Genomic DNA, 23,712 nt, shown 5'->3' with positions numbered 1-23,712 from the left:
CGAGGCAAGCAGGCAGGCCGGAGTAAGAGAGAGATTGCATGGTCCCACGGCTCGTACTTTCAAAGAAGTGAAGAATTATGCGGGCGGCCGGTTGTTCTCGTACGGAATGGTATCATCGTTATTCTCCCAAACGTCGGGGGCAATCCAGAACTTTTGACCGGATCCGTATTTGTTTTATATACGGAACGATCCTCGGGTTTCAAGAGTTGCAGGGTCGTAGGCCGTTGGACGGAACTCGCCGGAAGCCAGCAGGCGAATCTTCGAATCTTCGAAAGAGTTCTCGTTCTTCTCTCCCTTCCTCCCGCCTCTTCGAAGTTTCCTCCCAAATCTTAAGGGCTTTGGAGTGGATTAAATATTCGAGCATTCTTTAAATCTTGGACTTGGAAGAGGATTTTTGTGCTCTGGTTTGAATTCTTGTTTGGAAGAATCCAGGTATTTTTTTTGGGAGAGGAATGGGTTTGGAACTCAAGAATTGGAGAGAAGAGTTATGAAATTTTGGTATTTTATTAGTTTTTCTCCGCGTCTGATTAGTGAAGGATTTATGTCCGGCAATGACGTTTTTTACTGAGAATTCTCGAGAATGGACCCAATTTATTTATTCTTTGTTTGGTGGTCTGCTTATCTTCTTGTTCTTTTTTTGGCGGTGGGGTTGATATTTAGGTTTTTGCTCTGAAAAGGAGATAGAGAGAGAATAAAAAAGAAGAGGATAAAATCCTTTCGAGAATGAATGAAGGGTTCTGTTTGGGGTTTTCGAGATTTCTTTGGAGGATTTGAGGTTTCTTTCTGCGGTTTTCTACCCCTTTCTTCGTGAATTTCTAACGAAACAGGAATATGTTACTGGAAATCATCTTGCATTAATAGAATTATCTTTATTTTATCTACGTTCTTGAGCTTTACGTAAGTTTTCAATGTATTATTTTTATCTCTAATATGTCGTGCTAAACTTGTTATTAGTTAAAAAGTGCTTTTTTTTTAAAAAAAAAAATGTTTCACAAAAGAGTGAACGTTGCCTGCTCTTCTTGTTCGTTGCAGGAATAAGCATTACAATAGGTTCTATTAAAGCTACGGGTTTGGAGGAGTTTTTTTCGTGGAATGCTGAATTCCACAACTTTTCACGATTCTGTTGGTGATTTGGGAGCTGCTGCGGTGTATGCGTAAAGATTTGTGCCTCTGGGTTGAGAGATTCATTACGGAGGTAAAATGGAGAAGTCTTTGTTGTCCATCCTGGTGGACACTCAGAGGGGTGGAGGGCAATCCATCCTTGCCACGATGAAGTTTGCTATTCTGCCAATTGCAAAGGTCTTCACTATCTGCTTTATGGGGTGTCTCATGGCCTCCAAGTATGTGAATATCCTTCCTGCCAATGGCCGTAAGCTTCTTAATGGGGTAAGCAGAATTAGTTTTTATTAATTGCTCGTTTGTTTTATTAGTTTTATGATAAAAGAAGATAGGGGTAAAACAAGTTCTTTCCTTTTCCACATTCTCTTTGCTTTGACATTTAAGTAATGTTTATATATGGTTGTTAGCAAATTTTGAAAGTTTTACATAGTTCGGATCTCACTTTTTGAAATTCCAGCAAAAACTGAATAATTTTTTTCTCAAAATATATTAATTGATTTCATCTACGTGCATGCATACACACAACACACAGAGACACAGCAGTTTTAATTTTAAAGAGGTCGATTTGTTATTTAAATATTATGGAATGGTACAAAACTGATTAAAAAGGAATTTAATGGGTCAAGGTGGAAAGAAAAACAGAGGGAGCAGTGGGTAAAGAAAGTTGTCTTTTTATTCATTACCTGTGGCAGCACTACTACTTACTCTATGTTTGATTGTTGAGAAAGGTAAGTAGAGAAAAATGGGTGGAAATGGGTTAAGTATGCCTAGAATCTAGATGGAGAAAATTATGTCCTCTTTCGTGCATATCCTTCCTACACTTTCTCAGCAACCTATCGTAGTCTTAAATTCTCTTGATCCATCAGTTGGCTTCCAAAGTTCGCCACTTAAAATAGTAGATTTTTGTATGGTATAAATTTTCCATGATGGGGACCTTCTTACGGATCTGGTACCTTCATCAAATGCAGGTGGGGTCCCCCAAAATATGTAATGTTTTGGTGTGATCTTACCGTCACTTGGAGTAGGGGCCATCTCACTGGGTATAGGGCAATCCTTGAAGAATAGTGCAATTTTTTTTTTATCAAACAGTATCATCCCATTAATTGGATAATGTATATAATTAGTAAGATGTATCCCAAGGGACTCGTTTAATTGAATGATAATGTGAATATTAATTGTCTTTCCCTTTGCATGCTTGAAGAAAGTTATCATTATCCTTTTGTACATCTGAACTGCAAGATATTTTTGGAGGCCTTACAATAACTGCAAAGGAAATTTCTCACCTCTACATACCCATTTAGCAAGTCTGGTTAAAGCGTATGAGATCATTTTAGTGCTTTGATTTTCACAAATAGTGCCGAATTTATTGCAGGTGTTATTTTTCTGCTTCATAATTCATGAAGATTAGACTGTTGTTTTTGAGCAATTGGAAATAAAAAAAGGAATCGTGTTAATTTGTCAATTACTTTTGATCTCTTTCCAAGTTCTCCAGTGGGGTTGTTAACAGCCTGTTTTGATATTTGTGCAGCTAGTCTTCTCTCTCCTCCTTCCTTGTCTAATATTTTCTCAACTTGGAAGAGCAATTACTCTAGAAAATTTGTTGGAGTGGTAAGAATGCTTCTTGACTTATTTTTGGTTAATATATTTAGGTTTGAAAAGCAAACTGTGATAGTATGTGATATTGTCCTTTAACATCTTTCTTGATTTGTTGGTGAAATATTAAGTTTCTTAGTAGGCCATTTTATGGATCTTCTAATAACTGCGTGCATACACACGTGTGCTAGAGTAAGTGAGAGAGGATGATGCCAAATATCACAAATTTAGAAATATATCTCAATCTTAAGGTAGAATGGTAAGTCTTAAGCAGTCATTAGGTGGTCGGCTACATAGAGCACTGAATGCTTTATAACATTTCTAGAACCTTTTCTGCTCTTAAAATTGGTGTCATCCCAGTTTGAACTAGTGTGAAGTCATGGCGAAGGTAATTTAGGATATATAAAAGACCATTAGCAGGAATAAAAACCCATCCCTCTGTAGAAGCATGCTAGTATTTTTTTTTCCTTCTTTCCTGGGGGTGGAATTTTTGGGATGGGGAGGTTCAAGAGGGAAAGTTGATGTTAAGGAAAGTTGATGTTAAGAAATGAGGCAAGGGCGCCGCAGGGATCCCGCGGCACCCCCCCCTCCGATCAATCCGCGGCCAATCCCGGCCGCGGATTTCGCTCGGCCGCCGCGATTCACGCGGCGGAGAGCCGATACAAGGGGGTGATAAAACCCCCCAAGCCCTCCTCCCTAGGGCACCTCCAAGCTCCTCCTCCTCCTCCCTCCTTCCCTCTTCCTCCTCTCCTTGGTGATCGGCGTGCCCTCCCGGCCGAGTGCTGTCCGAAACCCTGTCGCGAGTCTCCCCTGTTTTGAAATCTTCTTCCTCTCCGGAAAAGCGCCGCTGCCACCGCCGTTTGACCACCGGATCGAGCAGCTGCAGCCGAGACCTCCCTCCTGCCGCCTCCGTCGAGCACCGGTAAGCCTCTTTTGGCCCTTTATTTCATGATGTTTTTTTTCTGTTTGGCCCCCAAACCGAGGTCATCCTCGGACCCTCCCTTCACGGCCGAGCCGCCGCGGCACCCTGCTGCCGGCCACGACCGCCCTACCGACGGCCGCGTCCCTCGCAAGCTGCCGGCCAGGCCACCGTCCGGCCACCCTGCCGCAACCCCCCCCCCCCCCCCCGGTCCTTTCTTCCTCTTCTTCTTCATCCCCTGTCCGTGGGGGCTTGGGGAAGAAGAAGCGCCTGTCACGGGTCCTATTCACTGCCGACCCAACTTGGGCCTGGTTCAAACCCGAAACCCAAAAAAAAAAAATAAAAAAAAAAATAAATCCGAAACCCAGTTCAGATCCGAGCCCGGAATCCGAACCTGAACCCGAACCCGGAACCTGAAACCCAGAACCCAAAACCCAAACCCATTTGGCCAATAAATAGAATTTTGCATTTCCTTGTTGGACAATTTTACAATATATTATCATCAAATATTGTTTAGAACTGTTTATTTTGCATTTCCTTGATGCATAAGCAGAAAGCTTCCAAACATATATGATCTTCATTTTTACAGATTTAAATATTTGTAAACCATGATCAGTGTGAATCTTTAATTTTGAGGAATATCATTAACTTTGTTAAATGCATGGTCAAATATTTGACTCTTCAGAAAAACAGGTAAAATTTGCAATTAAGAAATTTTTTTTGGCTTGTCATACCATCATTTTTAACTGCTTTCTTATAGAAAAAAATCAAAAAAATATCATGCTCCTTGTTGCATCCTAGATGTTAAAACCACCAATACGACACTCGTAGAAATGTGAAATATGATTGGGAAAAGAAATTCAAACTTGGCAATCTTCTGCTACTTAGGTCACCTTATGCAAATATTTTTACAGAGTGTTTTGTTTTTGATAGAGAAGATGTTTAATAAATGATGTATTCAAATACCCAAAACTATCGAAAAGTTAATATGTTCCATTCCTTTATTTTGATAGAGCATATGCTTTTGTCCTTAGGTGTCCTCAGGCCATTAAGAATTTGTCTAGTGTTTAATGGAAGCCACATATTGCTATTTTTTGGTGGGTGGGCTGGACAAGGAGTAATGTTTATTGTAATCATAGTGGGTAGGATGGGACAAAAGATGCTTCGTCCCTCCCTATTAATAAAGAAAGATTTGTTTCCAAAGATAGGTGTAAAAATTGTCCACTTGACATTAACACAACCTCCTACCCACTAAACAAACCGGGGAGAGGGGGTCTGTTCTGCTAAACAAATAATTGAAGTCATCTCTGCCAAATGCAACTGTTCTGGACCACATCAAGTTCAAAATATTCTCTGTTAAATGATAGAGCTATCATTACTATCTGATGTTGGTTATTAGCAATTTAATATGCATATATTTTAGTGATAAGAGTAAGAAATCTGAATAAACTCAGATAAGCTTGGTGGTGAGTTGTTGGAGAACTCACTTACATGACAGAATTCTACGATGGTCCTTAGCAAAAACGTATTCCCAAGGGAAGAAGGAAACAATGATCAATAGAGATTGCAGTGATAAATTTGGCTTATTAAAAATCTATTAGGAACTATTTCAAGACTGTTAAGTCTCAGCATGCTTAAGCATTTAAAAAGAAGTTTAACAGAAGGGTCCAAATTACCTTAAGCCAGGAATCCCGATAAGTATGCTTGACTTGGACATTGCCTTCTGAAGTTGCCTAAGTCTAGAAAATATTTCTTCACCTTTAGCATAGCTACTTCCGAAAGAAGCTCTGGAGATTACATCTGCTGAAAAGCTTCTTAAATCTTCATCCACTACAATTTCTCTAGTGCCTCCCTCACTCTCAAGCAGGCTCTCCCATGACTCCAAAAATGGAATTGTGGCCTCCACAATTAAGTCCACCATGTGCTGCAAATATGTGCACTCTACATTGTGATGACATATATGTGGTTTAAAAATGGTTAGAGCTCGGGAAGAAAGATGACAGAGGGGGGGGAGGGGGGACTCATAGCTAGTCATCACAGTTGTTCTCTCACAATCAATTTCATATTAAACTTCTGCTTGTCCACATCTCATATTACATTTATAATACATGAATACATGAGTTTCATATGGCTCTTGTGTGGGGGTTGACATTGTTGCTAACCAGAGTTGGAATCTGTCAACATAAAGGACTGAAGACATATCTATACTAGCAATATGAAAAGGGATTACAAGCATACAGCTGTAGTAAATAAACAAAATGTAAGTGATTTTTATGACACTATTCATGAAATGGTTGGTTAATAGGACTTTATAAGGTTTTGAGAAAGAGCGCAAGCGTTTATATGTGCCCACCACTTAGAGGCTGGGAGCAGCAGGACATGGAGTGTAAACAAGAGGGGATCAAAGGAAAAACTGAATTTGCGCTGCTCACAGTATATATTTGCATAGTGATCGGAGATAGTGCACATCTCATGGATAAGGTTTGGCACCATTATTTACCAATCCCTACTTTGAATGTCTGACATTATCATAGCCAACCAATATAATATAGTATAAGCATAACAAGGTAATAGCTTATGAGAAAAATTTCAAACTAATTTTCCAAACAATTTAGTGGTTTTCTTAACATGTTTAATTTTATCAGGAATCCGCCGCTCTTCTAAGCCTAGGCACATGATCAATTAGCAGTGTATGTCTAAAAGCCCAAAAATTCAGCTTCAGTACCATGCCACAGTATCTAAAGTCAGGGCTTAAAGAAGTAGGTTAACCTTGGCTCCAAATTACCCAAAGTTTTGTAAGCATGAACTGTGCAAAAACACAAATAAGGTTTGAAAATACCAATAAGAGCTGAACTTACCTTAACCTTGTCCATGAAGAACTCCGGTGCTATAATTTTCCTCTGGTGAACCCAAACAGCACCATTTGATGCTATAATGCCCCGACCAAAAAGAGCTCCGCGTTCTTTCTGTATGTATGAAGGCCTCCCTAAATCTAAAGACTTGCAGAGGCTTATCTCCTTCACGAGATCAGGGTGACTTACATGCAATAGTTGTATGCTTCCCGTTGAGTACATAAATATTGGACCTACCAATTCCAAACTTCTTATTCAGGCAAGATTTGAAAAGCAAATAGCAGTGACTAAGGAGCTGCCTGAGTTTTCCACAGTGTTATAAAAGAATGCAACAAAGAAACACTATAGGATCATTTCAACCTCTTAGTGGAATGAATAGCATGATCTTATTCCATTTGTACTCAAGATAAACGATGAAATTACACAGATATTATTTCTTATTCCAGGAAAAACAACAAATCTAATGGATCATTTACTTAAAAAAAAGAAGATATCTTTTATAGAAGATGATCTAATGGGTTATTCCCCTAATCATAACATCTAATTTTCCCTTGCTAAATCTTCCAAATAGAAAAGTAGAACCAGAATTCTTGAAAAAAAACTTAATTATTTCTTTTTTAGAAAGATACATACTTGAGCAAATCAAAAGATACCATGCAATTTTTACCCAAAAAAAAGAGATATCATGCAATTTATTCCAAGTTTTTCACCATACCATATTCCTTCCTCCACGTAATGAAGTAAGGAAACAGAGCAGAGGTATAACTGGCTGATACATGCCGACTGCCACCCTTTTGGGTCTCCTTCTCCTCCTTGACGATCCTCCTCATATCTAATATGTTCCCGTAGAGGAGGGAAGGGGAAGGACCCTTTATCCCTTGGCTCCTCAGTTTGTTTCTGATCTTTTCTGGCCTTAGCCAGAGGATGTTAGAGAGGTAGAACGCAGCGAAGCTCACAAATCCTGCAACAAAGAATGGGAGCAAAGTGTCCCACTGAGCACCTTCCATCTTCTTCCTCTCCTTTTTCCTCCTCAGCTCTTTATGTTCTCTCTGATCTATAAGCTTTATATACCCGACAATGGGGGTGCAGGGCTATACAAGCGAAAGGCTCTATTCTGCACGGTTGGGAGCAGATGAAGGAAGCAAGGGAATCTCATATCTCTGATCCATAACCTTTGGGTGGAGGCGAGAGGGTTACCTGACTCCAAAATCTATTATTTTTTAATTTTTTTTAGTTGTATTCATATCTGTAACGTATGATACATTTATTTTAGAAAAAATATTATAATACGTGCATTGTCTTTTGGAGAGTTCCATTACGAATAGATTATAAAAAGATAAAAAAAACAAAAAAATATGAAAAAATAAAAATTATTTATAATATTAAAAAATAGATTTTATTAGAAATATAAATATAATACTGGCATTCAACACATATCAATGAAATTTATTTTATTAAATTAAAATTTTATGTATTCTATTGAAGAGGTAAATAAAATACTAGCATCTAATATGGTCAAGATTTTTTTTTAAGAATTCCGTTGCAAAATAGATTATAAAAAAACAAAAAAGTATATAGATATGTCAAATAAAAAATTATTTATAATATTAAAATTTTATATATTTTATTGAAAACATGGATAAAATACTGGCCTTCAACAAATGTTTTGTGTAGAGTTCGGTTGCAAATTGGATGGTGAAGGAAAAAAGAAGTTATGTGGATAAGTCTGAATCAATAAAAATATTTTATTAAATTAAAATTATATATATTTTATTAAAGAGGTAAATATAATACTAGCATTCAACATATATTTTATGTAGAGTTCCGTTGCAAATTAGATTATGAAGGGACAAAATAAAGATTGTCTAAATAAGTCTGAATCAATAAAATTTATTTTATAAAATTCAAATGTTATATATTTTATTAAATAGGTAAATAATGTACTAGCATTTGATATGCTCAATGTTTTTTTTTAGAGTTCCGTAGCAAAATAAATTATGAGAGGACATAAAAAAGTTATCTAAATAAGTCTGAATAAATAAAATTAATTTTATAGAATTAAAATTTTATATATTTCATTGAAGAGATAAATATAAACGATAAACATATGTATTTAATATATACTAAATTCTATAATTGTTTGAAAGGGATGGGTTAATGCATGGTACATCTATTTTAGTAAAAAAAAACTGTCGTAATCATTATCGGTAATAACACTAGCATTTAATACGAGCATTGTCTTTCGTAGGGTTCCATTGCAAAATAGATTATAAAAAGACAAAAAAATATCCAAATAAATATAAAAAATAAAACTTATTTATATTATTAAAATTTTATATATTTTGTTGAAAACATAAATAAATTACTGGCATTCAACAAACGTTTTATGTAGAGTTCGGTTGCAAATTAGATTGTGAAGGAAAAAATGTTATGTGGATAAGTCTGAATGAATAAAATTTATTTTATTAAATTAAAATTTTATATATTCTATTGAAGAGGTAAATATAATGCTAGCATTCAACACATATTTTATGTAGAGTTCCGTTGCAAATTAGATTGTGAAGGGACAAACAAAAGGTTGTCTAAATAAGTCTGAATCAATAAAATTTATTTTATAGAATTCAAATTTTATATATTCTATTGAATAGGTAAATATTGTGCTAGCATTTGATATGTTCAATATTTTTTTTTAGAGTTCCGTTGCAAAATAAATTATGAGAGGACATAAAAAAGTTATCTAAATAAGTCTGAATAAATAAAATTAATTTTATAGAATTAAAATTTTATATATTTCATTGAAGAGATAAATATAAAGGATAAACATATGTATTTAATATATACTAAATTCTATAATTGTTTGAAAGGGATGGGTTAATGTATGATACATCTATTTTAGTAAAAAAAAATTGTCGTAATCATTATCTGTAATAATACTAGCATTTAATACGAGCATTGTCTTTCGTAGGGTTCCATTGCAAAATAGATTATAAAAAGATAAAAAAATATCCAGATAAATATAAAAAATAAAAATTATTTATAATATTAAAATTTTATTGAAAATATAAATAAAATACTGGCATTCAACAAATGTTTTATGTAGAGTTCGATTGTAAATTAGATTGTGAAGAAAAAAAATTATGTGGATAAGTCTGAATCAATAAAATTTATTTTATTAAATTAAAATTTTATATATTATATTGAAGAGCTAAATATAATACTAGCATTCAACATATATTTTATATAGAGTTCCGTTGCAAATTAGATTGTGAAGGGACAAAAAAAGGGTGATCTAAATAAGTCTGAATCAATAAAATTTATTTTATAGAATTCAAATTTTATATATTCTATTGAAGAGGTAAATATAGTACTAACATTTAATATGTTCAATATTTTTTTTAGAGTTCCATTGCAAAATAAATTATGAAAGGACATAAAAAAGTTATCTAAATAAGTTTGAATAAATAAAATTAATTTTACAGAATTAAAATTTTATATATTTCATTGAAGAGATAAATATAAAGGATAAATATATGTATTTAATATATACTAAATTCTATAATTGTTTGAAAGAGATGGTTGTCTTTTGTTTCATTGTTTAAGTTAATTTTATTAAAATAGTTATCCATATATCCAAGAAAGGACGAGCTTATTCTCCGCTTTTGGCATTTAATTTAAGTAGAAGGGGATAAAGGAGAGATAATAGAGTATATTTACGCAAGATCTATTTGAATATTTTTACAGAATTAAACTAAAAATTTTGTAGAAATTGAATCCATTAGATCATCCATTTTGTATTTTCTAATAGCCTATCCAAATCCAGCTCAGATTCGAGGCTTTGGACTACAAAACAAATAAGATCTATGGAGATTTTTTTTCTTCCCATAGAATTTAGATTAGGTGGTATTTAGTTGATACAGGGCCATATTTAAATGGACAGTCCAATTGACAAATCCTAAAGGATTTTTAGCCCAATCCTGTAGAAATATCTAAACACGCCCTTAGTTAGGTAGTGCCTTTGGAGTGACACGAGGATATCGAGGTGGTAATGTCGAAGAAACTTACCTTTTAAAATTTCAAATTCAAAGGTGGCCAAACAAGTTTTTAAATTTCAAATTTCAAATCTAGATTTTGAATTTGGAGTGTGATTAGGCCAGTCTTGAACCGAGTTCCGATCGGCTTGAATTATGTATGACCTCAATTGATCTATAGGTTGATTTTTCATTAGCCCGAACTTGAATATGTGGGTGTTTATTCTTGTCATGCCATTATTTCTCCTTTTTAGAGCCATAGGATGCCTAGTTTCACGAGTTTGATTTGGAACTTCTGGTTAGAAAATATCAATCAAATTCTATATCTCATATTAAATATATCTGACCTTGTATTATGGACAACTTCAATTATCTGTAATTAATAATAATATTTAATTTATCTTATTTTCTTATCTTCTATTATTAAGTGTCAGGTCTTACATACTTATAAGGTTATACCCTATAGGTAATATGGCTATCATACAGAAGACCCAAGCGTCGAATTTAGGGCATGATATTTTTATTAATGAAAACTCATTTAGGCAGCGCCTTGTGTTTATGTGGAATGTAATAGGGTCATTGGGGTGACATGGTGACGCTAGAGTGAAAGGATTACATAATTGGAGCTTAGCGGATAGGTTTTCATATTTCAAAATTTTAGATTTCAATTTTAGATTTGGAATATAGGTGAGTTGTTAGATTTGGATCTAGTTGGTCCTGCAATAGGATCGATAGAATTAAATTATATACGAATCCAATTGGTCTATAGGTTGGTTTTTTTGTTGGACCAAACTTTAGTGTGTTGGTGGTAAAATTCAATTAGGGTAATGCCAAACATGTTTTCAAATTTTAAGTTTTAAATTTGGAGCATGGTTGGGTTGTTACATTGCGATCTGTTCGATCTTAGAATAAGCTAGGATAGACTTGTACTATGGATGAATTCAAATGATCTATAGGTTGGCCTTTTCCAAACCAAATTTAATATATTGGTGTCCATAGTCGGTGAATCAGACAAGTCTTCCAATTTCAAATTTCAAAATTTTAAATTCAGATTTCAAATTTCAAAATGTATTTGGGTCATTAATTGGCATCTAGTCGATCTTATGATCAGCTCAGAAGCCTCAGATATACTAAATTATGGATAAGTGCAACTGATTTATAGATTCATCTTTTGTTAGACCAAAAATTTAGTATTTAGGCTAGGTAACATATTTTCCCTTTTAATTTCTTCCTTCTTTGTTTTCTTTTTGCTTTTTGCTTTTTGCTTTTTTGTTTTTTTAATTTTCTTTTTGCATGTTGCTCTTTTCTTCTTATGGACGAAACCAATTGATCTATAGGCCAATCTTTTGCTATATGGTGTATAGTTTCGGAGAATCAAAGTTTAGTGGACTAAGTCTTCCAATTTTAAATTTTGAAATGTAGTTGGGTCATTAATTGGGATCTAGCCGGTCTTATGATCAACTGAGATATACTAAATCATGGATGAGTCCAATTGATCTATGGATTCATCTTTTGTTGGACTGAATATTTAGTATTTAGGCTAGATATCATCTTTCCCCCTTTCAATTCTTCCTTCTTTTTTTTTCTTTTTTTCTCCAATTCTCCTTTTCCATGTTGCCCTTGTCCTTTTTTTTTTCTTTTTCTAATTCTCCTTTTGCATGTTCCTCTCATCTTGGATGAATCCAATTGATATATAGGTTGCTCGGTGGACAAATCTTTCAATTTCAAATTTCAAAATTTTAAATTCAGATTTCAAATTTCGAAATATGGTTAGGTCATCAATTAGGATGTAACCGGTCTTTTATGATAATCTGAGATATGCTAAATTATGGACAAGTTTGATTAATCTATAAGTTCATCTTTTGTTGGACCGAACTTTTAGTATTCATGCAAGGTATGTTCTTTTTCTTTTCATTTCTTTCTTCTTCATTTTCTTTTTCTTTTCCTTTTCTTTTCGTTTTTTTTTAAAATCCCCCTTTGGTATGTTTCTCTTGCTCGATCTCATTTATCAATAAGTATTAGGTGGCTTGCTGTTGTTTCGCTTAAAAGATTAACTTTTCCTAAAATCAAAAGAAAAACATAGGATACTTTATCATAACTCCATGGGGAGATGCAGACTCACTGATCTCTCATTCATGGATCTCAAAGTTCTTGATCCACAGTGCATTTATTTAAATCACATAGAAGATTTATGAGTTATGTTGGATGCAGCAAAAACCAGTTTCGTAACACATAGAAGATTTATGAGTGATGCCTTCTTAGAATGCAAATGTCTTCAAGCTTCATATCTTGGAAAGCTTCTCGTAACACAAATGCAGTAGGAGGATAGAAGTGAAGAGTCTCCTCAATCACCATAGTTTAGCTGCATCATGATGATAGGTTTCGGTCGCATAACGATAAACATAATCAAAAAAATGGATCTTTTTCATACCTGAGGTCTAAGGATATGGTGAAGTATGGATCTTTTATTAAAAGAGCATTAGTTGGGGTTGGGGGGTAAGTCAAGTGCGTTGAAGGGATTTTATGAACAACTCTTCCATGAAAAAGAGGTTTGAGTGAGAATAATTCCTTTTGAACAAAAGTTCAAATGAAGAATTCAATGTCTTATTTTCAAAATGAAATGAGAAAAGTGAATGCCGCGAACTTCTATTTGTAAAACTTGAGGAAAATGTCGGTGAATTTTATTTTATTCAAGTTGACAGACTGTGCAACTATGATACTTCCCCTTTCATTAGTATGTGAAACATTTTTTTCTTGGTATGGGTCATGTCATCTTCTATTATTTTCCTTCTTGTTTATGGATAGATGGGAGTCACTTAAATGCCCATCCATTCTTGATAGTTTTCTCAATGGAGGAAAATTGAACGAAAGGGGACAGGATAAATTTTTCTTTATGAAAATAGAAAGATAATAAGAAAAAAAAATCCAAAGGAGGCCAAAGTAGCAATTAATTATTATTATTCTAAAGAATATTTAGTTTTAGATTCTTCTTTAAGCAAATCGAATGTTTTTCTTTAAGCAAATTTTGTAGAAGGAATAAAATGACCTCCGTAGGTTTCCTTTTCTTGTTGTAAACCAAATAGTTCCACAGGTTGGGACTTAGGCTGGGACCTAGGTGGGCACTTAAAAAGATTGCAGGCTGGGAAGTCTAATAGGTTTGATTCCTGCAAGTTATTCTTACGAAAATACCCAAACAATCGTAAATTAGAGCAGGGATCTACCACTCTTTATTGCCAAGCAAACAAGAACCTCTCAATGCCTAGGGTACTCCCACAACAATCTATTTGCCTAGGTAAATTTTCAATCTTTTGTCACCATATTGGAAATGCAAAGCAGAATCCGCCATATTATTCCTTAAAATAAAATAATGATGCATAAGCTAAATGCAGGAACACAAAAGGTAGGCTAACCTTGGCTTGAATACATAAGTTTTATGAGCACGAAGTATGCAAAAATAAAGATAAGAATGAGGACCAAAAACACTAAGCTTAGTTGAACTTACGATGATGAGGCCTGCCTGCTTAGAGAGACTTACCTTAGGTCATTTTAGGAGAAAGGGCTTGAGATTTTACAGGAGAACAAGATGAGAGAGCAAGGGCTAGGGTTTTTAAAGGTTGAGATCTGGATCTTGACAGGTGCATTGAATGTGCCAAATAGATTGATAAAAAGGGTGGCTTTCCAAAGTTCTCTTTCCTTTTTTTGTATACGATTCCAAAATTTTTTAGATTTTAATAAATAAAAAGAGAGTTCTTCTATTAAAAAAGATGGTCTTCCATTTTGTTGATTTTATTTTCATGAGTATTTCTATAAATATAAATAAAAGATGTCCCAAGTCCTATAAGATGATTTCTCCAGTGATAAAAATTATTCGGATTTGGGTTTTAATCATGTTTTTGTTATTGGTAGAGAGAATTTGCGCTCTCCTTGCTTTCTTTCAATTATGCTCTCTCTTATATGGGCCCCACTCTATTACCAAAAATTCTATAGTTTTCAGGCGGTTACACTCCTTGGGAGCCCAGGTTTTCTCATTATATATAGTGATCAATATCAAGATATATCACGAATATATTGGCTGAGATGAAAGTTGGAAGGTGGAGAAATTTTAAAAAGAAACAAGATAATTGTAGATCCTAGCATTAGATGGAAACCAAAAATTGATATTTCAATCATTGGACATTTATTTTTTTTATATATTTTTGTCAAAGTTAATTTAAGATAGTAAAAAGAATATGATTGAAAAATTTTGATCGACTTTTATTAAAAATATATTAGTGAATGTTCTAAGATATACTTGTTTATACTGACCTAGATAATAAAAAATGATAATTTTAGATATATTAGATTGATAAGCACGAGGACCAATATTCTAGATATATCATATTTATAAGTGCATGATATCAATATAAGATATAATCCCCTCTCTTCAATTCTAAGATAAAAAAACTTCGATATGAGAATTCTAAAATAGATATTTGAAAATTTTGAATATTTTTTATTTTCTTATATTAGCCATCCACAAGTTAAGGAACTCGGTAATGAGAAGCTAAATATAAGTCGTTAGATGCAAAGTTCTCTCTCTAGCCAACTAGTCAACACTTCTACTTTTTTGTAATTGTCGTAAATGCGCACAAGCTAGCATTATGATGGATATCATATGAAAGAGTTGAAACCTGCAGCATTATTATACTGCATTTAGTGCACAAGCATGCATGATTTTTATTGCACCCCCATTGATAGATAATTATCGCACATTTATGAAGGTATATATTATAGAACTAACATAGAATCCAAACATGTGAATTTTGTTTAAGCTATAATAAAAAGAAATACTGCATCCTTTCCATGAAAAATTAATATTCTCAATATGGCATATGATGGGAACGTAGAATTGATTAGCGATTAGTTCATGTGCGAAAATATAGGCATGGAGGGGTCATTGCATCTTAATGAGGTGCTTATTTACCGCAAAACACGGCATGTTGCCCAATTGCGAGGTTGAAGACATGCATATTTGATGCAAGAGTAGAAGGGCAAGCTTATTTATTGAAGCTTTCATCATCATACAACAAACACAAACACACACACAAAAAAATTCAATTCGTGACGCACTTGTCTCTCCTAGGTACTTAGTTTTCATTACAAATCACTAAGTCCTCCTCAGACATTGAATCCTAGAGATTGACCATCAATTGATGTCAAGATCATTTGGGAGGAGTATTGCGCATCCTCCTTGTCTCCTCAAGTTTTTTTTAATAAAAAAATCTAATTCAAACACATAGAAGCATCAGCATGGAATGATGAGTTGTATTTTCCCACCAAATTAATTTTTAATTCTTCCAGGTACACAAAGTGAGGGAAGCAAAATTATGCACATTTCAAAATAATTAAGCTGGATCATGCTATTTTCTAAAGCCAACATCAAAATTTGAGAAACAAGCACCTAGACGCAAGAGCAAAAACAGAAAGCATACAGAATTTAAGACTGGTAAGATATGAAATGATTTGCACAGCAAGATCCAACCTACAAACTTGCCATGTGTCATAAAACATTTCAAATGAAGAACTAATATAGTTATTATAATTTAAATTGACTGAATCGTATCAATGACTCCTTACCTCTGATGTGCAGAGAGAAACCATCGCCCTTGAACTTCGTATCATCCAATCATGCATGAAGGAGAGCATATGCGCCTTCAAAATCTCCTAGGCCCGGAAGACCCGGCGAGACCGTACCGGCGAAGCCGCTCAGTTCGGCTCAGCCAGCGAGTAGCGCGTTCTCGGGCATTTCACCGAACACGCTCCGCGCGTCGCGGAGGCCACCGCCGTGCCCCGGCCGGCGCCGATCGGAGGTGGGAAGGCGCGAAAGGATAGCTTTCGATAAGCCCAAAACAACGGTGGAGGCCGCGCGGCGCGTCCGTTAGTTTCGGGGGCCGCTCGAAGATTCCAACCGAACCGGTGGAGGCCGCGCGGCGCGTCCGTTAGTTTCGGGGGCCGCTCGAAGATTCCAACCGAATCGGTGGGGGCCCACGGTTTGGGGGGCTCGGGCTCCATGTCGCGTGGCAGCATCTTAGAGTCAAGCATGAATAGAAATATTTTCGCTGCCGGTCTACACGAGTCAAGGGGAAAATTAAACGGGAGTCCAAGGACCGACTTCTTGCTATGCGCTAGGGTTAAACGATTTCATACTCATTGCTTAGGGTTTTGCTTCTGTATCCTATTTAATTTACATATTTAAGAAGGTGAATATCGTTTTTGGCCTTATCGCTGTTGTTACCTAAAAAAAGAAAATCTGGGAAGATTCTCACTTTGAGTTGTTTTTGGTGATCAATTTTATATAAAGCATTTATACATTTCCAAAACAAGCAGGAAGGGAAAAAATAAGAGGTGCATGAAAAAAAAAAAGAGCAGAGAGAGAAGATTTCAAGAAGAGGTAATGCATCCATAATCCTTCGCTCTTAAGGAAGAGAGTTAAAACTCTTTATCTTCTTTGCTGCGTATCTAGTTTTCTTTCAGCGTTATCCTCTTACTCTAATTCTTCTTGATCTTTTTGACATGCAGGCAAGAATGAGTGCGAAAATGAACGCTTTTCTTCATTACTGGATCATATTCCCTCTGGTAATCCTTCTCTTTCGATTTTTCTATATCGTTTTCTTCGTTGTTTTCTTTTGATCGCTTCTCGTTCTTCATCATTCTTTCTCTCTTTATCGTGTTTCTTTTTTGTTTTCTTTTTTTTTCATGTCATTCTCTTTTTCATGAATATCATTTTCTTCATTGTTTTTTAATCCCTTCTTTTTGTTCATCATTCTTTTTTCCCATCTCTCTTCTTTATTATTTTTCCTTTTTTTCATGAGATACTCTTAGGAGAGGGTTCCGGATAGGATTAGTTGGCCATGTGGTTGCATTCCCTATACTGTCTTATTCCATTAATCTATGCTTATAAAAATAACCTTCGTCCTTGTTGGATTGGAAGATGGAATAACGTGAAAATGGAATTAGATGCTACTGTGATCATTAACACATGCAGGTTCTAGTGGCACTGGGCGTCAGTGCGATCTCGGTGATGGTACTCATGACCCAGCAAATTAAGCCCGCCATGCGGGATGATCCTTATGATCCTGTCAAGTTGTTGCTGGCGCACGTCCATGACCGTGCGGATCTCCTGATGCAGGCGAATGCCACTGTATTTCATGTCACCAGGGTGCTAAGCTCCATTGGAGACTTGTCCGCATTCTCCAACATCGCAGACAAGGTAGATATTAGAGTGCAATATGCCATTAGCAGAGTAGGTTGGTACTGAATTGATGTTTTCGATTTGCAGGTGGCGCCAAATTTGTTCCTGGCATTTGCAACAATGCCATGGATATCACAGATATCTTATGTTGGTATACATGGTGGAATGCTTCTCTCCTATTACAATGATGAGAACCAGGCACGCACGATGTTTTCGAATATTTCAGATTCTTCCAATTATTCTGCTGCACATAAATGGTACAGCCAATCAGTAGATCGAGATACTGGGATGGTGTATGGAGATGTGATTCCTTGCTCTCCACAACAAATTGGTTCCCAATGGTTTCAAGATGCATTAAATGGTAAGAGCAGGTATGCTTCATGGGGAGTTGGCTGGAACAAAGCTAGGGATCAGATGCTCTTTTTCACTGCTCCAGTGGCCAGATCAGGAGTTATTTCCATCGGAATTGCCATGAAAGATCTCGTTGATAATATTTTTCGTGTCAACCTTTGGGGCGGGCACTTGTATGTAGCTACAGAAGATGGGCATGTCATAGCAAAGACTGGACCACCGCATACTCGCTATGTGCTTGGTAATAATACAGTTTCAATCCATGTAATGGATAAGAGTGATACCTTACCACTTGAAAAGCATGATAATTTTTCATGCCAGCTTGATAACCCTGAAGGTACAGGCAGTGATCCATCTCATACTAACTATTTGAGCATTTGGGGCAAGAGATACAATTTTGGTTGTGCTCATCTTGATGTTTCTGGAATCAGAATGGTAATGCATTGGATATTGGTCCTGGAATTAAAGCTTTTTGATGCTTTCTTCTTATGAAATGATGTCATTTTCAGTTCAGTCCTTTCCATTAATAGTTATGCCTTGCCTTGCTCTAAATTGATCGAATTTTGGTTATTTACTAGGTATATGTAATTGCTTTTCCCTATAAGGAAGTAATTCCCCTCGTTCATAAGATGAAGATAGTTGTTGTCTCACTGCTGTCACTTATGATTCTCGGTGTGATTGTCGGAAATTCCATCATGCTGCAACTGTTGAGGAGATCGCGAATACAGGAAGCATTTCTATATGCGAGCCTCATCAAGCAAAAGGAGGCGATTCAACAGGCAGAGCGGAAGAGTATGAATAAGAGCTTGGCATTTGCTAGTGCCAGCCATGACGTGCGTACTTCTCTCGCAGGCATCACTGGCTTAGTAGAACTTTGTCGTCTTGATGCCACCCCAAATTCCAAATTGGATAGGCACTTGGAGCAGATGAGTACTTGTGCATCACAACTTCTAGGTATATAGTTTCCTTATCTGGTTCTTCATGATACGACATGCGTATTTAATACAGAACCACTTTCAACATCATACAAATGTACATACATATAAATCTAAATGCATGTATAGAAATTATTTTTGTTTCCCCTAAAAAAAAAAGAAAACATTTATGTTTGCTCGTAGTCCATTGTTAGTTTCTTTCATGCTTGATCTTGGAAAACTTTGTTAGCTTCCTCTTCAAATCAAAATTTTCTATCGATACCCAACTGATTCAAGCTTAAAGGGTTGTGCTGATGGAGTTCATGTTGTTAGTAATTTATCATGTTACTCTAGTAACATTCAGAAAGAAAACATTCTACAGACAAATTACTGATTTCTTTTGATGAAACCTTTTTGACAGGGATAGTAAATTCAGTTCTCGATACAAGTAAAGTAGAAGCAGGAAAGATGCAACTAGAAGAGGTTGAATTTGATATGGCTCAAGTGCTTGAGGAGTCAGCAGACATATTCCATGTTGTCGCTCTTAAGAAAGGCCTAGAGGTGATTTGGGATCCTTGTGATTGCTCAGTTCTTAGATGTTCAAATGTCAAAGGAGATTGTCGACGGCTTAAACAGATTCTCGATAACCTACTTGGCAATGCAGTGAAGTTCACATCCGAGGGACACGTGGTTGTGCGTGCTTGGGCTAAGAAGCCTAGCTTAGAAAATTTTAAACTTTCTTCGAACCATGAGTTCCGCTTTCCTAGCATATTAAGCCATCTGACAAGGTGCCTTTGGAAGAATGAAACTAATATGGAAATTCTTAATCCTGTTCAGCATGGCCCAGATTCTGTTGAATTTATTTTTGAGGTAGAGGACACTGGTAAGGGAATACCCAAGGAAAAGAGAGCTTCTGTCTTTGAGAACTATGTGCAAGTCAAAGAAACAACTACTGGAGGACATGAGGGCACTGGTTTGGGACTTGGAATAGTTCAATCCTTTGTAAGTAAAAATTACATCTGTTGCTTCTTTGTAACGTATATTCAAGTTTTTTTCTGTGTTTTTTGCCTACAAATTTGTTGCAAATTTTCTATGCTTTACCTTGATTATATCTCTGTTCGTTGAATTGATATCCTACTTTCGTTTACTATTATTAGGTGCGACTGATGGGTGGTGAGATTAGCATTAAGGAGAAAGATCCTGGTGAAAGAGGAACATGTTTTAGGTTTAACATTTTTCTCAAGTCAAGTGATGCATCTTTGGATGGTGAAGAGAATACCAATTCTCAGTTGCATCCAAGAAATACATCTGTTGCTAGTACTCAACTTGCTGGGAAAAATGTGACTGCCCAATCAAAAATTCGTGCCATGACATTCAAAAGAGGTCTTCAAATGGAAGGAATTCACTCTCTACTTTTGATTCAAGGTGAAACAAAAGAAATTATGCAAAGATGGATGGAAAGCCTTGGAGTAAAGGTATGGGCAATCGACCACCACAAGCTTCTTTATCCTTCACTCGAAAAGATCAAGAATAGTCTTTGTGCCTCTGCAAAGCCCGATTCAGTGTCACGTAGCAATTCCTTGTCCAGAACCACATCTCTCAATTATAACAAAGAAAATGAGGGGTGTTCTAGCTCTGTAGATGTGGCTAATCAAACTTTGCCTCTTACCACTAAGGAACGTCTGAAGAAGCTAAGTTTTAGTGGTTTGCCAACTTACATTTTGATTGTCATTGATTTGAGCAGTGGAAATATGTCAGAAATATGCTCGATTTTGAAGAATTTTACTAGCAGCATTCATAATATCCAGTGCAAGATTGTTTGGTTGGCCAGTTTCAATACTCCGGCCGCTGATTTAAGTAGTTCTAATCAGGAGAAATGTGATCTTGTTTTGCAAAAACCATTACATGGTTCTCGTTTATATGCACTCCTGAAACTTTTACAAGAGTTCGGAGGAACAAATGTAGATGATCCACAAGGAATACAGATTATGAATACAATGCAAGAACGACAACAATCTATCGAGCTTGGTTCTTCTATGGATGATAAAACTTTATTGTCCAATTCTTTTGCTTCGCAATCAAGCCAACATACCAACAAAACATCTGGATCGAGATACAGTATGGATGATGACACACCCTTAAGTGGCATGAACATCTTACTTGCGGAGGATATGCCCATTTTATCTAAGGTTGCTAAACACACACTTTCAAGACTTGGTGCAACTGTTGAACATGCTGAAAATGGGCGGGATGCTGTGGACTTGGTTACAAAGGCTTTGCAAGGAACATCTGATAAGCACAATGGAACTGCCCAACCACAAGGAGATTTAAAGCCTTTACCTTATGATATTATTCTAATGGATTGTGAGGTAAGAAAAAAATTTAGCATTTATGTATTTATACTAGTAATAATCATTGTCGTCCAAAAGGAAGGTAACTACTTGGATTTGAAATTCTATAAAGAACTCCAAGTTAAAATAAGGATCTAAGTGGCTGACTTTGAATGACAAAACTTTTTGACTGTATTGGTCAACTGGGCTCGAGTCCAATGTTGATACCCCTTTCCGAAGGGCTTGATCCTAGGCTAGGTCTAGGATTTAAACCTTGGTGGTAACACATTACCACTCCATTGCTCAAATAAATAAAATTGTTTTAGTATATTGAGTAGCAGCATATGAAATCATCGTTAGAGTAACCGAATATCAATACATAAGTGCTCATATGGATCTATTTATTGATTTTCAGATAGAAAGTACATTAAATTTCACCTATTATGGTAAGTCTTTCTGAAAATAAAATAACAAAGTTTGTGATGATTTTTGTCCCTTCAGTTTTTTTTCTTAATGTTTATAGTTCTTATCTGCTAGAATGCACACACATGCATATATAACATATTATAATGTTTTGCACTAAATACCATGTTAAGCATCGACTTGTATTTCTGTTTTATGTTATCTTATTTTTGTTATTATGTCTATTGATGTATTTATTTGTCACTATGCTTGCAAGCCATTTAAAAATGCTATTACTACTTACCTTGCACATAAGCATCTCATCGTGCATTGTACTCTCTTATTTCATATAAAATGGATGATGGTTATGTTGCAGTACCTTCACAATAATTGTCTTATTTAACTAAATCAGTTTTCTGATATCTTATTCTTTTTCTCTCAGATGCCTATTATGAATGGTTATGAAGCAACAAGGAAAATAAGGGAAGAGGAAAAATATTATGGTTTCCACATCCCAATAATTGCTTTGACTGCTCATGCGACACCTGAGGAAGAAAGGAAATCAATTTCCGCTGGAATGGATTTCCATTTGACAAAGCCACTAAAAAGTAATGAGCTATTGGAAACTATCAATAATGCTTATCAAAACTAAAACAAATGAATCGACTATATTGCTATACAATTTGAACTGTCATTTCTTTTCTATTATGTCTTTGTTTGTACTATAGATCAGACAAATATTGTAAGTTTTTCTATTATTACATTCTCCTTGTTTGCTTAAATTGGTTGTTCTATGACTACTGTGTTTACTTAATTATAACACTTCATGGGCATGGCATTGTATCTAGTTTTGTGTGCGTGTGATGTGCAAAGGGAGCATTCATCTACAAATACAAACTTCGGTGACTTTCAATAGAAGAACAATAAGCATGAAGTGGCTCTAAATATCAGTATCACTTCATTCTATCTACTGTGCTAGACTCTTATTGAGATGGCTGTCCAGTTTGTGATTCTGCATCTGATGGAGGGCCTGCTAGTTCTCTGAGGCTTCCAGACAAACTTTCTTCTGCATCCAACAAACTAACTCACCGAATTAGTTTAAAACAAAAAGGACTCAGAAGCTTGAAACTAATGGCAATTTTCATATCCTCAAATTAACTAAAACATTCTGCTATCACCTTGACTTCAGGACGAAAGATAGGAAGCAAAAGAAGAGCAAGATACGAATGACTCTTAATGAGTAATGGCTAGATTTGGGGACAGGATAGAAAGAGGTTTGAGAGCTTAACCTTGGCTTCAATTATCCATACAATAAGGCCTTTGGCATTTGGAGGCAATAAGGAGAGCCAGTAGTGTATATATATGTATGTATGTATATATGTATGTATGTATATATATGTATGTATATATATGTATGTATGTATGTATGTACATATGTATATACATATGGAAGCATATGGAGAGACTGTTCGTGTGAAGATCCGTGTGGACGCGATTTAGTCTCACATTGGTTATTTGCTTGGTAGATCTTGGATACTTATACAGGATCAAAGAACCCAAATAACACCTTTCGGTTAGCCACTTTGGGTGAGGTCTTGAGTTGTCACAAATGATATTAAAAGGGATCTGACCCATTATCTATGTGGGCTAGAGGACACTGCAGCATAGATCTATTGAGGCTGACCACGAACCGATCGTGGTGTTTGTGATTAGATTTGAACCCTTAGCCTGACGAGGACGTCAGAGCTTGAATGGAAGGAGTATGTGAAGATCCATGCGGGCTTGCATTTATTTCCACATCGGTTATTTGCTAGGTAGATCTTGGGTACTTATATAGGATCAAGGAACCCAAATAATACCTTTAGGTGAGGTTCCGAGTTGTTACAGTTCAATATTAAGACATTAAAGGTCCAAAGCGATGAAGAAAATTGGGTTCATTCCTACTTCATGTCTGATTTAAACAGTCGGGGTGT

General features: G+C 35.7%; 2 protein-coding genes across 8 annotated transcripts; one reads left to right on the top strand and one right to left on the bottom strand.

The window, feature by feature from the left end:
* Nucleotides 1-198: 198 nt before the first annotated feature.
* Nucleotides 199-22,521, top strand: LOC148702796 (putative histidine kinase 2). Of its 7 annotated transcripts, XM_088703382.2 has the most exons (7): nt 2,734-3,634; nt 17,070-17,126; nt 17,536-17,760; nt 17,830-18,528; nt 18,672-19,047; nt 19,429-20,009; nt 22,182-22,521. In XM_088703382.2, the coding sequence occupies exons 2-7, from the start codon at nt 17,076-17,078 to the stop codon at nt 22,389-22,391; spliced, it is 2,142 nt and encodes a 713-aa protein (XP_088559508.2). In that variant the 5' UTR covers nt 2,734-3,634; nt 17,070-17,075; the 3' UTR covers nt 22,392-22,521. The 7 variants fall into 7 exon arrangements, 1 of the variants encoding a protein (XP_088559508.2); XR_016396280.1 differs by lacking the exons at nt 2,734-3,634; nt 17,070-17,126; nt 17,536-17,760; ... (1 more) ...; nt 18,672-19,047; nt 19,429-20,009 and adding exons at nt 199-432; nt 1,033-1,386; nt 2,648-2,727 and having other exon boundaries at nt 22,182-22,264; XR_016396279.1 differs by lacking the exons at nt 2,734-3,634; nt 17,070-17,126; nt 17,536-17,760; ... (2 more) ...; nt 19,429-20,009; nt 22,182-22,521 and adding exons at nt 199-432; nt 1,033-1,386; nt 2,648-2,727; nt 16,141-16,163.
* LOC103697824 (cytochrome P450 714C2-like) lies at nt 4,687-7,577 on the bottom strand. The gene is made up of 4 exons (XM_088703366.2): nt 7,199-7,577; nt 6,490-6,716; nt 5,308-5,555; nt 4,687-4,984 (listed from the first exon to the last, which is right to left on the bottom strand). The coding sequence occupies exons 1-4, from the start codon at nt 7,488-7,490 to the stop codon at nt 4,933-4,935; spliced, it is 819 nt and encodes a 272-aa protein (XP_088559492.2). The 5' UTR covers nt 7,491-7,577; the 3' UTR covers nt 4,687-4,932.
* Nucleotides 22,522-23,712: the final 1,191 nt, after the last annotated feature.

Source organism: Phoenix dactylifera, chromosome 8, assembly GCF_051530095.1.
Source record: "Phoenix dactylifera cultivar Ajwa chromosome 8, Ajwa_hap1_PhDact_Kaust_v1.1, whole genome shotgun sequence".
In the NCBI taxonomy this organism is placed as follows: Eukaryota; Viridiplantae; Streptophyta; class Magnoliopsida; order Arecales; family Arecaceae; genus Phoenix; species Phoenix dactylifera.
This window is presented reverse-complemented; position numbering and strand designations above follow the sequence as displayed.

Bases quoted from the DNA above. Each gene is read 5' to 3' on its own strand.
- LOC103697824 (XM_088703366.2), bottom strand. From the start codon at position 7,490: ATGGAAGGTGCTCAGTGGGACACTTTGCTCCCATTCTTTGTTGCAGGA. The intron at 6,717-7,198 runs GTATGGTGAAAA...TGGAATTGGTAG, and splicing joins TACGTGGAGGAAGGAATATG to GTCCAATATTTATGTACTCA. The intron at 4,985-5,307 runs GTAATTTGGACC...ATCATTTAACAG, and splicing joins ATCGGGATTCCTGGCTTAAG to AGAATATTTTGAACTTGATG.
- LOC148702796 (XM_088703382.2), top strand. From the start codon at position 17,076: ATGAGTGCGAAAATGAACGCTTTTCTTCATTACTGGATCATATTCCCT. The intron at 17,761-17,829 runs GTAGATATTAGA...TTCGATTTGCAG, and splicing joins TCTCCAACATCGCAGACAAG to GTGGCGCCAAATTTGTTCCT. The intron at 20,010-22,181 runs GTAAGTAAAAAT...TTTTTCTCTCAG, and splicing joins TTGGAATAGTTCAATCCTTT to ATGCCTATTATGAATGGTTA.